We start from the raw sequence: 17,760 nt of genomic DNA on the forward strand, positions 1-17,760 counted from the left end.
TCCTTTCACACAAAACTGTTGCTAAATTCGGAAACGCAATCAATTGTTTATTTAAACCAGTTTGAATATTACTTGTATATAAATTAGGCTTCAGATAATGTATCAATTATGAATCATTGACATGGACACATAATTTAAGGCAGCCAACTACCCTGTTTTATCCATCTGAAGAACTTCAATAAAAATGAACAGCTTGGCAACCAGACCAGGGGTCTAATTGAGACAGGCCTTTATTTGTCCAAATCCACACCAGGCTAGTAAAAGGAACTGGGCATTTATTTGTAGTTTTACGGTATTTTAGCCACCTTAAAAAAGTCCCACCTAAAAAATCATTATCATTTTAAGTGCATGCCATACTGAGAGTATTTTCACAGCTTTACATTTCCGTTAGAGAGCCCATTCCAGCAGGAAAGCCATTGATGACTTCAGTTTCTCATCTATGCTCTTGCAACGCCACCAGACTCCATTGACAAAAACAATAGTTATCTTAGTTCTTTGAACACGGAGCTGCTGGCCTGTCACTGCTTTGCTCAGTTAGTTAGTTTGTGTTATTGTGTGACTTTAGGGAATCTGAATAATACTTTAAAATGCCAGAGTCACACGATAAAACAAACAAAATAACAGATCGAGACAGTGGTAGACCAGCAGCTCATTTGCTCAGCAGTGTTAAATCACCATTTTTCTCAATGGAGTCTGGCTTGGAAGAGAACGTTAAAATAGCTCCATTTTCCTGTTGTAGATCACAGTCTGACATAAAGATAAAACAGTGAAAATGTTGTAAATATAGCTTACACTTAAACTCATATTGTTTTTTTTTTAAAATAGATTTTATTGAGCAGATAGACTCCACATATATTCCACACCTACATTTAAGGCTCATTTTCCTGAACAGTACAGTTGCGCATGATACCTTGAGATCAATAGGAGATCAAATGTTGTAATAGGGACAAAGGTAAAACTGAATAAGGTAGTAAAAAATAAAATGCAATTACATCACCATAGGATAATAAAAAAGAAATCAATAACAAGCTTAACCATTATCCCCATAATCACAGGTCTACCCTCCCATACCTGCATCTCAGTTGCAGTGGTTGCAAGATATGATATGAGGCGTTTCCAGGTTTTATTTGAATGGTTGGAGCCTGTCTTTCACGGCACATTTTATCCTTTGCAAATGAAGTGTGTTAGTTAAATTCTCTGGCCACATCTTAGCGGTAGAGACAGTTGTTTATTCATTCATTCATTTTCTGTAACCACTTATCATTTTGGGGGTTGCAGGGGGGCTGGAGCCTATTCCAGCTGACACTGGGCGAGAGGCCGGGTACACTAGCCAGACTATCACAGGGCTGACATATAGAGACAGACAACCATTCACACTCACATTCACACCTAAGGGCAATTTAGGGTCACCAATTAACATGCATGTCTTTGGACTGTGGGAGGAAGCTGGAGCACCCTGAGTAAACCCATGCAGTATATTGCTTGGCTTCCATGTTGGACTCTGGCCTGCTTCTCCAAACTGGGGGTGTGCCGACTGACATCTACTGTATGTAATATACTATCTATGGATAAGCATCCCATTCAACACTACTTCAAAAAAAAAAAAGAACTATCCCTTTAAATCTTCTTTTTATGAGCTATTGACATGTGGCTCCAACACACAGTTAACTCTAAGTATTCAAACATTATGAGTGTCATTACATCACAAGTGTCAGGTAAAAGGATGCAGGTGTTTTAATACCCGGGGCAGCACGTGACAGAGCAAGGTGTGCTCCCGTGTTAGAAAAGCTAACTCCGCTCAAGCGGGCAGCTCCGCGAGCCAAAGCGAGCGCACCCCGCGCGGCCAACCTGAACTGTCAGCTGTAAGCAGGAGTCCTCTGCCGAGTACCAACCAGCTCGACAGAGACACCCGGAAGGCACGAAAGTCAATTTGAGAGGGCAGCATGAATCGCTTTAAGACCTCCAAATTCAAAAACACCACTCCGAAAATTGCCAAGAAAGATGTGAGTAGCTCGCGAGCGTCTTTGCGGACCCACTTCTCCTAGCTAACATTAGCTTGGGTTATTAGCTGTGCTACTGAAGTTGTGTTTGGGGGGGAACGCCTGCCTGTGAGGGATGTTGAACTTCCTGCATCTGGAAGGCTGCTTGATTGAGACATAAAATCTTAACTCACACACCAGTATTGACACGAACTGTTGGGCTAGTAGTGAAACTAGGAGCCATGTGGCTGCACAGAGCTGCTAGCCTCCATAGGATGTTGCAGTGACGCCCATCATCATGCTATTTTACTACAGCTGACTGACATTGTGTTTTAATGTGGGGTTGCACAATTTGACTGCACGCTTGGTGCTATGTTGGACCTGCACAGATTTGCTGCGGGTGAGTGAAAGGGAAAGATAAAAATTTGACTGGTAAATGCGATAAGTGATACTCCTGTCATGATGCCACTGTCAGTGATTGTTGTCCTGTAGGCTGGAGGCTAGAAAGGAGGCGACATGTCTGGACGGGAGTGTAGTGTCTTGCATACAAATCTGCCATTTTTCCTCATCTTCTGGGTGCATTTGTTTCAAGTTGCAAACGCCTGCAGCTTTCCCTGCTGAGGTGGGTTATGTAATCCCTCACCTTGTTTTTACCGAGGCAGTAAAATGCCTGGTATTTACAGACAGCAGACGGTCCTGCTATCTCCCCAATCTCTGCACAGGGGTTTGAGACAGCAGGTGGTGCTTTGCTGCCGTGAATATCAAACCAGCCCTCCATTCAGCAGACCCAATATGTGTGATTGTGCCTGATGATAGTCATGTGACAGGAGCTGACATGTCACTGTAGAAGAGAGGAAATGGGGCAAGGGATGTCTCCTTCTCAGATTATTCACAACAGTTTGAGTTTTCCACATGGTCTCAAAGAGTGGCCACAGGAGGAGTCTAATTTAGTCAGCTCTTATTTGGTTGGCACGGGGTGTCCCCTGTTAGTATAACTGTTTTTGGTGCCAAGGTGCGTTCTAATCATGGGCCTGTGAAAGGATTCACAGTCTGTCTCTTTAATCCTGAGGAAAATGCAGAAAACTCAAACCAGGTCTTGTACACATTGACCCAAATTGATATATTAAGGGGAGGCAAGGCTAAAATGACCATTTTGGAACATTTTGACACAAAAATCTCAGATCAGGAGTTCTCAAAGTTCAGTTTCAGAGAGCCAGGATATGGTTGAGGGCCCGTGCAAGAAATGTGCACACACTGGGCTCGTTTCATGATCGTTTCATGACATACTAACACTTCACAAAATCAGAATCAGATTCAGAAATACTTTATTGATCCCAGAGGGGAAATTATGAGTCGATCCAGTTGCTCCGATGTGAAGAATAGAGTTATATGAAGTAAGAATAAGAGTATGACATAAAGTGTGTACATATAAATCAATAAAATAAAATTAGGTGGATATGAAATGTGCATTATGCTACTGTGTTTAACATTAGAACATAAGATATAAAATTAAAAGTGTGAAAAGTGTGAAAATTTAACTACATCAGCAGAATAAAACAACAATAGAATTAGACTAAACATAAGAAATATGTACAGTTATGTGCATTGTATGTTGAATTAATCTATACATTCAAGAGTTAAAAATATAATGCAACAGGCTGCATGCACAGTCGGCACATGCTCACTCAAAGCTATAACAATAAAACAATGATATAACCCACATGAAGCTCATATCACATCCTAGTTTCCACTTTTTAATACATTTGACGCAATTGTACCGACCCACAGCTTCTGCTGAGGTACGGCAACACAAACCATACATTGTAAACTAGAACTGGTAGTAATAATAGTGGCATTTTGTTTAGATATTTGTATTGATATTATTGATAATTCACTAAGGTGCACAAAGCATCAGCAAACAAACATAGACCCAACAAGGACAGAAATCAACCCCACCCACCCGCCAGCCCAGAAACAAACAGAGAAAGCCAGACCAGTGAAAGGAAATAAAAGTCAAAAACAAAAAATAAATAAATAAGCTCAAAAAAAATGAAATTAAAGAATTTTCCAAATATATATACATAAATAGAAAAAAGAAAAATAATTTTAAAAATAAATATAAATTAGAAAAAAATAATAAAAGGAAAAAAAAGGGACGACAAATTAATTAACCTGTGTGACAGAAGTAGGGGAGTATTACATGTTTCATATTTGCTAAAAAAGTTAAAAATGGCTGCCAGGTGGCAAAGAAGCGTGCTGTTGATCCTTTAAAAAAACAAGGGATTTTCTCCAATTGTAAATAATACATAACATCCTTAATCCAGTGTCCATATGTTGGAGGTGAAGAGTCCTACCGTATACACAGGATGAGCCTTCTGACCAGAAGTGAGCAGAAAGAGACAATGTTCATCTGGGCTCGACTTAAGTTAACATCTATAGCGGCACATTTTTAAGTTTATTATGATTATGATGACATTTGCTAATGATTATTTTGGACGGCAGTGTGTGGCTGCCTGTTGTAGCATGGCTTTTTTATATAGATATACTGGAGGGACATTTTGAGCACATCTAAATATATAGAGGGGTGTGTCCCCCTTAGTATATAATCATGTCCTAGCCTTTTATAATATAAAGAGTGTCTTTTCCATGCAGGAAAAGAAGCTCAAGATACAGCTTTTTTTTTTCTGGATGCTGAGTTTTCCTTACAGCCCTAGTAATGACTAATAATCTCAGGCGTGATGATAAACACAAGTTCAGGATTGTTATTTCACTCCCAACGTAAACTGAGAGTGAAGCGTGGGCTTGTGTCTCACCAGGGACACATTTGCATTTGTTGTCAACTTGTCTTTTGACAGACCCTGTTAAAATGAACGCATGCTTCTGAAGTGCCCTCTGTGGGCCGAGTGTCTGTTATGGTTGGTCTGTGACAGCGCAGCAGCAGTTGCTGGAGCGTGTTGTACAGCCACTCAGTCCTCTCGCTGCTCTCGCCTTGTTAATGCTGAAAGAGGTTTCTAAAGTTCTCTGCTGTGCGACGCAGGGAGCCCTTCCACTTCCTCAACACTCTGTTCATTTAGTAGCACTTATCTGTGCATGCTCTCAGCTAGATCCTTCCTGTTTATTTCAGTGTTCACTTTGTTTCATTCGAGCTGTAACGGCAACTTGGTCATGTGTGCTTCTTTATATTATTTAGTTGGATTCTTTCTTCATTGCAGCTGCTTGATTGTGCTCTTGTGTAGACATGTCAAGTGAATACCCAGGATTCTTGGGCTTGAAAGACTTTTCCTCTCTGTTTTGTTGATTGACCTCAATTATCTGTGTGCATTTATCACACCCTTGTTTCATCCATTGTAATCCCTTACTCGTGCTCTCCACGTTTTTAAATCCAGGGATGGATCAACAACGTCCGAGCTGGCTCCTTCTCCTGCCAGGGGAACCACATCAAAGCGAGCTCCAAGCTGGTGGCCTTCAACAGCGAGCAGGCTGGTAAGGCTGTAAAAGTGCGGTCAACAACAGAAACGTTTGCTTCAGGCAGACTGACAGAGGATTTCCTTGGAAGAACAACATCATTTTTTTGTGTTTTGGGTTGGACTTTACAGCTCGATTATAACATGGTAATAGTGGTTTGATAGTTTGATAAAGAGGTACCCTTGACCTGTATTTCCTCCTCATTGATATAACGTTATAACCCCATTAATGTCACCATATTACAATATTTTAATCCAAACATTGTGCTAATATAGCAATTTTATTGTTAGCAGGTTACTGCATTCAAATCTTTAAATGTGTTGCCCTATAATAACCCTTTATTTCTGGCCCCTTGTTACAAGTTACAGGCGAAATCCATGGAAATCATATGCCTCAGAGGTTATCAATTCCTTTTTATAGGTGCTGACATGTTTTTCCGACAGATGTGCGTTGCAAAACAGTGACATCAAATTTATACGTCTATGTTACTGGAACCTTGAGACAAGAAGGAGCCATAGTGGGAAGACAAAATGGTCCAAAGCGTAGCGTCTTTTCATGATGAAAGATCACAGCAGTGCTGCTTTTAATTTCTTGAAAATGATGCAAGAAGGCTGAGCTGTATTTTTTTCTTTGGCTATTCATTTTTTACCATAACCGCTTACTCTGTTAGGGGTCGCAGGGGGGCTGGAGCCTATCCCAGCTGACACTGAGCGAGAAGCGGGGTACACCCTGGACAGGTCGCCAGACTCTTGCAGGGCTGACACATAGAGACAGACAACCATTCACACTCACATTCACACCTACGGCCACCTACGTGCATGTCTTTGGACTTTGGGAGGAAGCTGGAGTACCCTGATAAAACCCATGCTGACACGGGGAGAGCATGCAAACTCCGCACAGAAGGGCTCCCCCACCCAGGGTTCAAACAAGGAACCCTCTTGCTGTGAGGCGACAACGCTAACTACTGCACCTCAAAAAATGACCAGAAATCAATAAGGGAACCAATGAGGAATCTAACCCCATAAGCAGAATTGATAATGACATTGGTATCAATAAAATCGTATCAATTCCCATCCCTAATACCCATCATTAATAGTTATTACTTTGTTAATTACATGGTATTATCTTATTATTACATCTTTATTATCAGACTGTTACCCTACTATTACCATGTTATTACTGAGCTTTCGTATAAAGTGCCACAGTTCTTATCTTTGATGAAGCTTTATTGTTTAGGACAGTGGTTCCCAACTGGTGGGTCGCAGTCCAAAAGTGGGTCACATTCCATTCTGAATGGACCGCACATGAATGAGGAATGTGTCAAATGTGTAAAAAAAAAAAAAAAACCCACTTTATTTAGAAGTTCAGTGAATTTCTGGTGCACAGCTTTTATTTTGAAGTGCTGTTTCCTGCTGTAGAGTGAGTGATTAAGTGACCAGTGCTCAATATGTTAAACTGTGTGGACCGTAAAATAATGACTAAGGAGAAATCTGGACCCTGTGGCCGGACCAGTTGGGAACCACTGATATAGGAGATGGGTTAATTTGCAGTGCCCTATTGTGACTCTGAAAATTCTCCCACACTATAAAGGTGTAGGAGAAGATTTAAATAGTATGATTAATGACATTTTCTGTGTCTGCAGGTGGAGGTATGCTGGGCGTGTCCTCAGTCAAACCTGGTTCAGATGGCCAGTGGACAGTCACGCAGATCTCCTGCCATTCAGGTAGCGTCCCTCTTCATAACTGTCACTGCTCCGACCCTCAAGGACACTCTGGAAATTAAGCCAGACAGCTGTGACCCTGATCTAATTTTTATTTTCCATTTGTTTTCCCTCCCCTCCGTCAGATCTGGTGACTGATATGGACTTCTCTCCTTTTGATGAAAGTCTCCTGGCAACATGCTCCGGAGATGAAATGGTGAGATTCCTTTTCTCTTTCTTCATATTGATTTTGCTGTCGAATACTTACACATAGTAAGTCCTCTTTCCGTCCTCTCGGGCTTTGTTGTTCCTGGCAGCGCTCGGGCTAGGATATGAACCTGCCCAGTTTTTTGTTATTTAAACCTTTTGAAGACTCTCTCCTCTCAGCACATTATCCTCGGCCACAGGTGCCCTAGCTTACTGGAATCTGCTGAGTGTGGGTCTGCATCCTCAGACTCAGCAGCTCGGTTTACCTCAGGGAGCTGTGCAAACACATGCAGCTACTGCCACACACACACACACACTAGAGTGGTCTGCAGTGCCCGGCATCTGGAGCGCACTTCGATTCCTTTTATCTGTTGCCAGCAGGGTATATTGTTTCATTAACCGGGCTGTGCTGAGCAAGCCAATTAGAGTGAAACTAAACGAATGCTCCTACTTGTGAAATATGAGTATTTTGATTAACTTAAAATGATCTAATGCACAATCATTTCATCTGCTGTCATATGTCAACATTAACAAGAAATCCAAAGCTGAACCCAAACCCCAACTAATGCAGTACGGTAGCACCGTTTAGATAGAACAGTTAGAGACTTGCGCCATATCCCTGGCTGTGATGCTGCATCTCGACTTGTCGTGATCCTCCCGGTCTGCTCCATCTGGAAGGCAAGATGTCCGCAGCACGAACTGAATCAGTTGGCTGCTGGGTTAGTCACACCAGCCTGTCTTGTCTGGTGTGGCTTCAGAAAACAGCTGTCAGAGCCGCAGATCAAAACCCTTTCATTTAATGTTCAAAGGAGCTGAGGTTTGAGAACTATTTCCATCGAAGAGGATGGAGAAAAGTTTCTGCTGGTGAACTCTAAGATGTGGTAAAGTTAAAGTCCCTCTCTCTGTCTGTGTTCAGGTGAAGCTGTGGCGTCTGTGTGATCCAGAGCTGGAGCAGCCCAGCAGTCCGGAGCTGACCCTGCGTCCCGGTCAGGGCAGGCTGGAGCTGGTGCTCTTCCACCCCACCTCCTCTGGCCTGCTGGCTGTCGGTGCCACCAAGTCCCCTCTGATTTGGGACACCAGCCGCCAGGATGCACCACTCGCAGGTAGCTACAGGTGGCGACGTGAGCAGCGCATGTACACACATTGAAGCACACAGTTTATACAAGGTGTCTGCGGGTCATTAAAAAGTAAGTCTTAAATTCAATTTGATAAATACTAGGCCTTAAAAGTCATTTAATAGACTTAAATGAGAGTTCCTGAGGTCTAAAAAAAAAAGCCCAAAATGTATCTAATTTCATTTATCCATCTTTTAATTGTCAAAACCAGTCAAGATCTTCTGCGTGAAAGTTCACATTTCTGATGTTACAAACCTTCAAACATACCACCGCACGAAATACTGTTTTGTTTTGTTTTACCTTATACTTGGACTTACCTGTTGACAAAATGCAGATTAACCTAACTCACTCTTATAACCATATTACCTCTGCATGGGACCAAATATATACTAAACTTCATACTTAAATGCAATGCTCAAACAGGAATGTGTCGGATTTAGTAGCATCTATTGGTGAGGATTGCAGATTGCAACCAGCTGATACTTCTCCCAGTTAGAACTCCTTCAGTGTTCATTCTTCAGGAGGTTTTTACCAGGAGCCACATTATCTGCAGAGGTCTCTTCCTCTTCAAAGCAAACAAACCTGGGGCCGTATTCTCAAACATTCTGAAAAAACTCTCAGAGAGCTCCTAACTTAGCCTAAAATTTTTACTAAGGAGTCCTAGCTTAGGAGTGATTCAGGAAAGTTCACAGAGCAACTCTGAGCAAGGAAGGGACAGAAACCGTTAGTGAGTGTGGTTGACCCCGTTTCGAGGTATGATGCATTCTTTTAACAGATGTGATTGGTTGTCACAGACATGACTTTTTGTGGGCCTGCAAGGTGTGGACACCCAGTGGAAACGAAATGAGCTCCTGACTGTGAAAGTGTTGTCATTGTTAGTGTGATAACTCTGCTGATGGAAGGTTGAGATGGACTCAAGTCATCACTGCTGCATTGGTGCATTTTTCCAGTTTTCCAAATATCTTAGTGTTGTTATCATTTTATTTCTGGCATGATTGCATTCATCCAGTGTTTGGAGGATATTTCTCCGACCTCTTTGTGTTTCCACCATTTTCTCCTCTGCTTAAGAAACTCTTAATGCTCCTAAAAGTCCTCCTCCCTACTCCTAACGGGTTAAGACACTTTGTGAAAAACTTTTATCTTTGCAAGGACCTAGCCTTAACTTTAAGGGAAATTTCTAAGAAAACGTCACAATTCTAAGAATTTTCTTGTGCTAGGAAGCTTTGTGAATACGGCCCTAGATGTTCAAGAGGTTTTAACTGATTTATCCGCAGAGGTCTCTGCATCTCTAGAACAAACAGACTGGTGTTTTATGCTGGTAAAAACACTGAATAAAGCAGTTTTATATTACAAAAATCAATGTTTTTCCAGCACTCTCGTCGCAGAGGGGCTGCCAACTACAGTGGCCAACACAAAAGCATGAATGGCCCAATGTAGAGCCAGTGCTTGGTTGGTCTTATGTAGAAACATGGTGGTGCAACATGGCGATCTCTATAAACAAGAACCTGCTCACTATGTAGATATAAACGGCTCATTCTAAGGTAACGAAATAACAATGATTTTTATTTTCAGGTGATTATACACTAAGGAAAACATACTTATTTTGTTTTATTCTATTTCTTCCAATATATCCCTTAAATCATACATACTGGACCTTTTAAATTTGGTTGACAAAACGTCTTTAAAAGCATTAAATTTAAGTGATACCTGTGGACACCTTGTTATATCAAAACACACATCGCAACCCAAATTAATTTTGTCGAAGTCTTTGTCGTACATCATGCACTGTCTGCATTTAACATTTCAGTCTCTGTCAGTTAGTCTTCAATTTTTGTTGTGGCCTGTTCTGTTTCTATGTGCAACATTAATATATATATATATATATATACATTTGGAGTGAAGTGGTTGGTTTCCTTTTCTTCGTTGGAGACTGTCTGACTGACACTGCCTACGTTTTACAGCCCTGTGGCTCTGTCTAAGTGCCGGAGCAGCAGAGGTAATGTTTTGGTTCGCTGTCCTGGTCCCAGTCTCCCCGGACTGGCCTCAGGATGCAGTCACTATCCTCTGGCCTCAAACCTTCCCCCCCCTCCACACACACAAACACTCCCCCATCCCATGACAGCTGGCCTGGCTGCTGCTGCTCACTGCTGATCCAACTTTTCATGAGCTGTACCCCCCACACGCTGTCCTTCATCACTCTCATTCCTCATTCATATGTGGTTGAGGAACAAGGTCTGAATGACAGAAATCTATATTTGAATGAGTGCGTTTTATTGTTTGAGATCATGTCAACTCTCTTGGTGTGTAATGCCTTAACAAGTGCACCTTTCATCTCTTTTCATCTGTTTGGTGTCATATTGAAACTGAAGAATTCACACAAGCCGTGCTGTGCTCACTTATGGCACCGCAGCCTAATACGTGTCATGCTCATAATGTCTCTATTGGGTCATAAGATCCTTTCTTAAATCACCCATACTCTGTATTATTGTGTGTAAGCTTGTTTTATGGCTTCACCTCTCCCCTGCATTTCTCCTGCAGTGACCTCTCAGTTGTTTTCTGTCATGTCTTGTCTGTGTATGTGTGTCATTCTGTGTTCACAGTGTGTAGCATCATACATTCCTTTTCCTTTTTTGTTCCTGACCTATGTGGACATTGTCCCACTAGTCCTGTCTCTCTCTCATATCTCTAAATGATGGTGTGTGTGTGTCTGCAGCTCTGGAGCAGCATGGTGACCAGCTGCAGAGTCTGAGCTGGAAACGGGACGGCTCCCTGCTGGCTTCCTCCTGCAAGGTGACGACAACTCACACTGCACCACATATAGTCCATACATAGCAACGACCTACATTGCTTCACTTTGTGTCACCACGGCAAAGTGAAAGTCGTATTTTTCTTGATTTACAACATCTTCCTTCCTGTGTAGCCTGAGGTTTGGTTGCTGTAATTGCAGCGTGTGACCACTAGATGCAGCCAGTGGCCCACATTCAGCGCAGACTGCCTCACATTGGACACTGCTGCGTGTTATCTGTTTACATGGGGTTTATTTTTTAATAAAATGTCAACAGGGGTAATGCTCATTAAAAGGGTGGGGATCACATCACACATTTGATTTAGGAATTAGTGAGCACTTCTTTAGAGGGAAAAAGAATAAACTTTAAAAAGCCCCATGACGTAAAGGGTAACAGCCAGTTTGTTTTAATGCAGTAATAATGATGACAGGGAAAGAAATCTTGGCCGCAGTTGATAAAGAGCCTGTGGAGATTTTCCTCGTCAGACTGGAAAGTACATTAACTGGTTAATTAGGGCACCAACAAGGGCGCAACCCTGTGTGTGTGTGTGTGTGTGTGAAGGCTACATCTATAGGGGCTTTTGTTTTGTCTCGACCCCACCTGACCCCTGTTTGCTCCATTGATCCCTCCAGTCCTTTGATGCAAGTTTATGTCAAATCAGAAACTGCTGACCCATCACTTTTTTTGGCATGTGCATAGGGCTGTGTATTGGCACCCGATAGCTTTTATGGTATTGACCAAAATAAACCAAGTAGTACTGAAACTTCTCCAGTGAAACAATACTTGAGTTCAATTGTTTTTTGTACCCAGATCTGATATTTGTATGGTTTTGCTCGCAGGCAGACACCACAAACGTTTAATCTAATGTGACATGGGATTGGCCCACTACTGTAGCAGCTTCAGCTCATGGAGTCGAGCAGGGTGTATTTGACGGATTTGGCAGTTGCAAAGATGCAACCAAAACGTTTAAAGTATGGCTCTACTACATGCCTGTGGCATCTGGTGGCATTTAAGGCAACTGAATGCTTCCATTCACATGATGGGTATCGAATGAAGTAGAAGAAAAGCTATCTAATGAAGTTCTCTACTGGTATTGGTATCTTTATTATATAAATGATACCCAGCCCTACAGCAGTTTCGCAGCATGCAGGGAAAAGCTAAGAGGAGAGAAAGTCTCCCAGGAATTTTTATGCACCCATATGGCCCCATTCTCATCTGTGTCATCAGGAAATAATCACACAGCTTGATGGGCTTTCCATTAGGTTGTTAATATTTTGTGTAGGAGTAGGAAGGAGGGAGGTGGTATGGGTTTATGAGTAGGGGGCAGAGCATGAAGGAATTTATTAGTCGAGCTGGGATAATTTCATGAATATATATTTATAGGAAGAGCTGGAGGCATTTTCATCAGTGGAGGTTAATTCATTTTTATACTCCAAATGTGCACCACAGTGAATTTCACAACAAGGTGTCTTAAAATGTCTTAAAGTGTAGTTTAAAGTAGTTAAACAGTCTTAAATTTAAATTTGTGAGGCCTTAATTACCACAAACATTTGATCTAATTTATTTAATTCATCTTTCAATTCCTATTTGTCAATGACTGAGCTCATTCGTGTTTGACATTTGCCATCTCTTTACCAGTTTACTGGTGAAAAAGCCAGAAAAAACTCCAACAAAAAAACGCAGAATTTCAATACTGATTTGGGTGTTGATTACCATGGCAATGATTGTAGCTTCAAAGGTTCAAACCTTTTTTGTCAGCCTCAGATGCTGTACCTATGATTAATTTATCTTTTAATAAAGACATTGAATTGTACACCCCCAATGTTTGGTATCGAAAATAGTACAGAATATCGATATTTCTCACAGTATTTTACCCTAAGTTGGAAATTTCAGTATCGCAAAAACACTAATACTAAGCTTTACACTAACCTGCCATGCTTGAATAAGAAAAAGATCATTTGTTCAAAAATCTGTCTTAAATTTGGTTAAAAAATATCTTGAAAAAGTCCCCACAAAGCATTAAATCTAAGTGTCTGATACCTGTAGACACTCTGCACTCTGTATTTGTATCCTTTCTGAAACCAGACAGAGACTGATTGATGTGAAAATGAGGCAGAGACCTCTTGTGTATACTTTAAACAATGCGCGATGAACATACGTGTGTTTGAGAGAGAACCAACTCTGACACAGAAATCTCCCACATGTGCGTACTTAACAGGTATGATTGTCAGTCCAATCCCCGTTGTTTGTCTTTGCTCTGACAAGTAACAAATTACTCCACCCATCACAGGCTACGTCCAAATCATGACATTTACCTTGACAGGATAATCATCCTCACCAGAGCTACCACCCCTACCATCAGCCTCAGAAAAAGAGCAAGGCACCTGAAAAGAAATGGGGGGGAGGGGGAAATGTGAGCCCAGATCAGAGTCGGGGGGCCTCTGAGGTTCTTGCCCTGTTGGGCTTTGGTGTCATTTAACCCAAAAGGCCCCTTTCAATCTCTCCAATCCAACTTATTAAAGCAAATAGGACCCGCCAACATGTGGGTCCAATCCCCCGGCCCTCCCATAGGGTAAACATTGGGGCGCAGTGCTGGGGGGCAAGATGAAGGGGAGACCACCACCCCAAAGAGCAGGAATCACAACAGGCCTCGTTTGGACTTAGAGAGATGTATATTTATGACACAGTTGGAGGGAGAAAGGCGCCATTCATTTTAGGGAAGGCAAATCCACAGGTAGTACGAGCAGAGAGTACGAGTATGCTGTTTAGAAATGAGGTGTCACTGGATTTATTGTCCATGGTCCACCTTGACTTTTGAAAGCCAGATTATAACTGAGCTCCGCAGCTTATTGCCCCCGGTGAGAAGAGTGAGATATAATCGTGATGAGGAACCTGCAGTCTTAAACCGCCAATCACAACAGGCTTTGACACCGGTAACTGTGGGAGACTGAGCAGGGACGGCTGGCATCGCAGTGTGAAGAGAGAGAGGGCGACCCCCCCCCCCCAGTTGAAGATTCCCAGCGTCTGTGTGTGTTTTGCATACATGTGAAAGTTGTGTGCTTCAAACTCGCAGTGAAAACTCATTAACAGCAGCTTGAGAATGAGGCTCCGTCACTTTGATTAAACAGCTGCTGTCTCAGCACAGATACACACAAACACACAAATGCACACACGGCTGTCCGGGCCCTCCATCTGTGCATTTATGAGTTGAGTTGGGGTGTGTGTGTTGACATGGGGTTATTGTCATAGGCTTAAGAGAGAGTGTTTGCTTGTCTGAGTGTGTGTGTGGTTGCTTGGTGGACACATCTATATGTGAGTAGCCCCTCATCTGTGTGTTTGCACAGCCAGATAGTTTCCTCCCTCATGTTGATATTTGCACAACAACACTTATGTTGATATGCCAGTGGGTGAACTTAATATGGCAAATGTATGTTTGTACATATGTACAGTAGATATGTGTGTGTTTGGTTATTCTAAAGCGTGTTTGGTTGTAGAGGTTAGTTAGTTGACGTTGAGTTGAAGTTTTCAGAAACATATTTTAGTGCACTGTTTGGCTGTAATGTGAGAATTTGTGAACAGGAAGTGGGCACCAGACAGATTCCTGTGCTGTAAAAAGAAAAGGGAAACTGAAAAAACTGAGCTCAAACAGTAAAACAAAGCAGTGGTGATCAAATAAGAGCTGAGATTCTGCATCACATTTTTACAGAAAAATATTTTACCTTTAACTGTAATTCAAAATCTTTTGTAACTAGCTGGCCACCATTTTGTATCCTGTGTTAAAACAGACGAGCTTGCATTATATCAGTCGCATGAGAGTGTTTATTGGGCTGGGTAGCGTAGTTCTATGAAAAGACCATATTTCCAGTAGTGAAATGCTTCTTAAATGCGAGGATTCGATGCCTTTCTTTGTCTTTTACGGTTGTAAATTGAATATCTTTGGGTTTTAGACTGTTGCTCCAACAAAAGAAGACATTTAAGAATGCCTGTTTGGGCTGTTGGGATTTTTTAAAGGTCATTTTTCGCTATTTTCTGACAAAATATTGACAAAACAGTTTAATAACTACTTGAGAAAATAATCAGCAGATTAGGAGATAATGTAAATAATTGTTAATTGTTTCATTTGCCAGAACCTGTGTGTGTGTGTGTGTACACTTTTACTTGCTTCATAGTTCAAGGTTCAGTCTATGTCATTCAAACATGTTAAAAACATGGGACAACGGAATTCGTCACTCAGGTTCAGGAGCATACAGAATAAATAACATTTTAAGGTAGACCTTTAAGGGACCGGAACATGTTTTTAACCAACGGAGTGAGGACATTTTGGAAAGTGAGGACGTTTTGGTCTTACCTCTTCAAAGACTTGTTTGAGGGTTGTCATGTGGGTCACAGTGAGGTTTAGATAAAGGTTAGGTTGAGGGGTTAGGGAATGCATTATGTCAGTGAGGGTCCTCACAAAGATAGGAGTACAAGTATGTGTGTGTGTTCTTTGCTGGTATTCTGGGAATGCTCGCCGATCAGAGATAGTTATAGCCACATTTTGGCATTTTTGCGACAGGTGGGCTCTCATCCATAGGTCATGTGGTTTTAGTGTGTGTGTGTGTGTGTGTGTGTGTGTGTGTGTGTGTGTTCGTGTTGTTCTGGCACTGCTCCCTGAGCCTTTAGCTTTGGCCTAGGTCACAGAGGCCTCAAGACAGACAGAGCCTTAGGGCATCATATTCGTGGGTGGGCTACACAAACACACAGATAGGGAGTGAGGCAGAGGAAAAAAGGGTACATTATGAAACCCCCGTTTGCTACTCAAGCAAGTAAACGGCAAATGAATCCCTGCTTGGAATGCTGTGGAGAACAGGACAAAGAGAAGCTGAAGCTCACACAGATATGATAAAATGCTGTATTTATGTTGTGTATGGCCAAATGTTGCACAGTGCCTCCGTGTGTGTGTGTGTGTGTGTGTGTGTGTGTCTGACTGTGTCATTGTCAGCCTCCTGATTCCCTCTGACATGTATATCGTGGTTTAGTCTAAGTCCTCATACTTATTACCTGCTATCAGCCCCGTATGTCCTCTGTGATCACAGTCACACAGCGGTATTGAGTGACACGGCTGCAGACATGCATGTCCCGGTCACAGCCTGATCCCATTAGGCCCCATTTCCTCTCAATCACGCAGGAGACTCTCTGATTGGCCGCTGTGATTGATGCCAAATGCGTGCTGGGGCTGGCCGGGGTCACGGCACATGAGGCTTTGGAGAGGTCACTGGATTGCATTTGCCGACGATGAATCAGTCAGATCAGGCTGATAAATAAGGAAACTTAAGAGAGCTTGTGTTATTCTTTAACTGAATTATACTGAGGTGGAGGGACTCTGTTATTAATGTTTTTAATATGTGGTTTTCATATTTCAGTTTCCCATTTTAGTTTTTTATGCACAAAAAAACAGCTGACTGATGAGCATTAATATTTTTTCCCTCGTTCTTTGTGAGAACTTTAAATCTTGACCTTGCACACTCTCTTTGACCTTCTTTACACATCTTAATACAGCCTGTTTATTAGGTACACCTGGCTAAAGTCTAACACAACAGTCCTGCAAAAAATCCAACCTTCATGAGACCTTCATGTAATGTTCAGCGTTTTAGAGAGATGTAGATTCAACTGTTGGATGTATGTATTTTTATGTTGTTGTTTTTTTTTCATCTGTCTAGGACAAGATGTTGCGAGTGTTTGACCCCAGAGCCCAGCTGACTCCTGTTCAGGTAGGTCCCCTGATAAAGCCCTTTATATACAGACAGAACTTTCTGCAGCCCTATTTAAAGGGCCTTTCTGAATACTCTGTTTCCAATGTTTTTCCTACTTTCGCGACCAGCTGACGTCAGCTTGTGATGGATTTCTTTATGGTTATCTGCTCCAGGCCTGCCACTGCAAGTGTTTACATTAAGTCACCTACACTGCTACATGTAACCACATGCTAACGTCAGAGAAACATGTAATTTTAGTTGATGTTGTTCTTACTTTCCCCCTGTTTTTGGATCAAATTCCTGCTGGAACTGGTTTGGAAACTATTGATTGTGATTTTTTTTTACAGTAAAAAGTGCGGCTATACTCTGTTACAGTCATTCCCCATGGCTGCAAAAATGATGCCGAAATGCTGAGATACAGGAAGCTCATAAACTCTGACCAATCGGAGCAGACTGGGTATTTTCAGAGGGTGGAGTTTAAAGAGACAGGTGCTAAAATGGAGTATTTCACAAAAGTTGAAAACAGGTACTCCAGGACAGAGAGTTTTAGAAAAATAAAGTGTTTTTTTAAACATTAAAAGCATGGAAACATCCATCCATCTGCTGCGTGGGGGGAAAGGCTGAGCAAAGCACTCCAGACGTCCATCTCCCCAGGAACATTTTCCAGCTCCTACTAGGAGATCCCGAGGTGTTCTCAGGCTAGATGAGATATATAATCCCTCCAGTGTTTTCTAAGTCTGCGCTGGGGCCTCCTACCAGTTGGATGTCTCCAGAAAA

The 17,760-nt window shown here is 42.0% G+C and overlaps 1 protein-coding gene across 1 annotated transcript in view; it reads left to right on the forward strand.

Annotated features, from left to right (window-relative positions):
* The first annotated feature begins 1,828 nt into the window (after nucleotides 1-1,828).
* The window catches only part of coro7 (coronin 7), a 156,787-nt gene continuing 140,855 nt past the window's right edge, over nucleotides 1,829-17,760 (forward strand). The window contains exons 1-7 of the mRNA XM_033644121.2: nucleotides 1,829-2,003; nucleotides 5,366-5,462; nucleotides 7,087-7,167; nucleotides 7,290-7,360; nucleotides 8,267-8,453; nucleotides 11,179-11,255; nucleotides 16,951-17,001. Of these exons, the coding sequence (XP_033500012.2) occupies nucleotides 1,944-2,003; nucleotides 5,366-5,462; nucleotides 7,087-7,167; nucleotides 7,290-7,360; nucleotides 8,267-8,453; nucleotides 11,179-11,255; nucleotides 16,951-17,001 (624 nt within the window). The 5' untranslated portion in view covers nucleotides 1,829-1,943. The remainder of the gene's footprint in view (nucleotides 2,004-5,365; nucleotides 5,463-7,086; nucleotides 7,168-7,289; nucleotides 7,361-8,266; nucleotides 8,454-11,178; nucleotides 11,256-16,950; nucleotides 17,002-17,760) is intronic.

The sequence above is a fragment of the Epinephelus lanceolatus genome, chromosome 18 (assembly GCF_041903045.1).
Source record: "Epinephelus lanceolatus isolate andai-2023 chromosome 18, ASM4190304v1, whole genome shotgun sequence".
In the NCBI taxonomy this organism is placed as follows: domain Eukaryota; kingdom Metazoa; phylum Chordata; class Actinopteri; order Perciformes; family Serranidae; genus Epinephelus; species Epinephelus lanceolatus.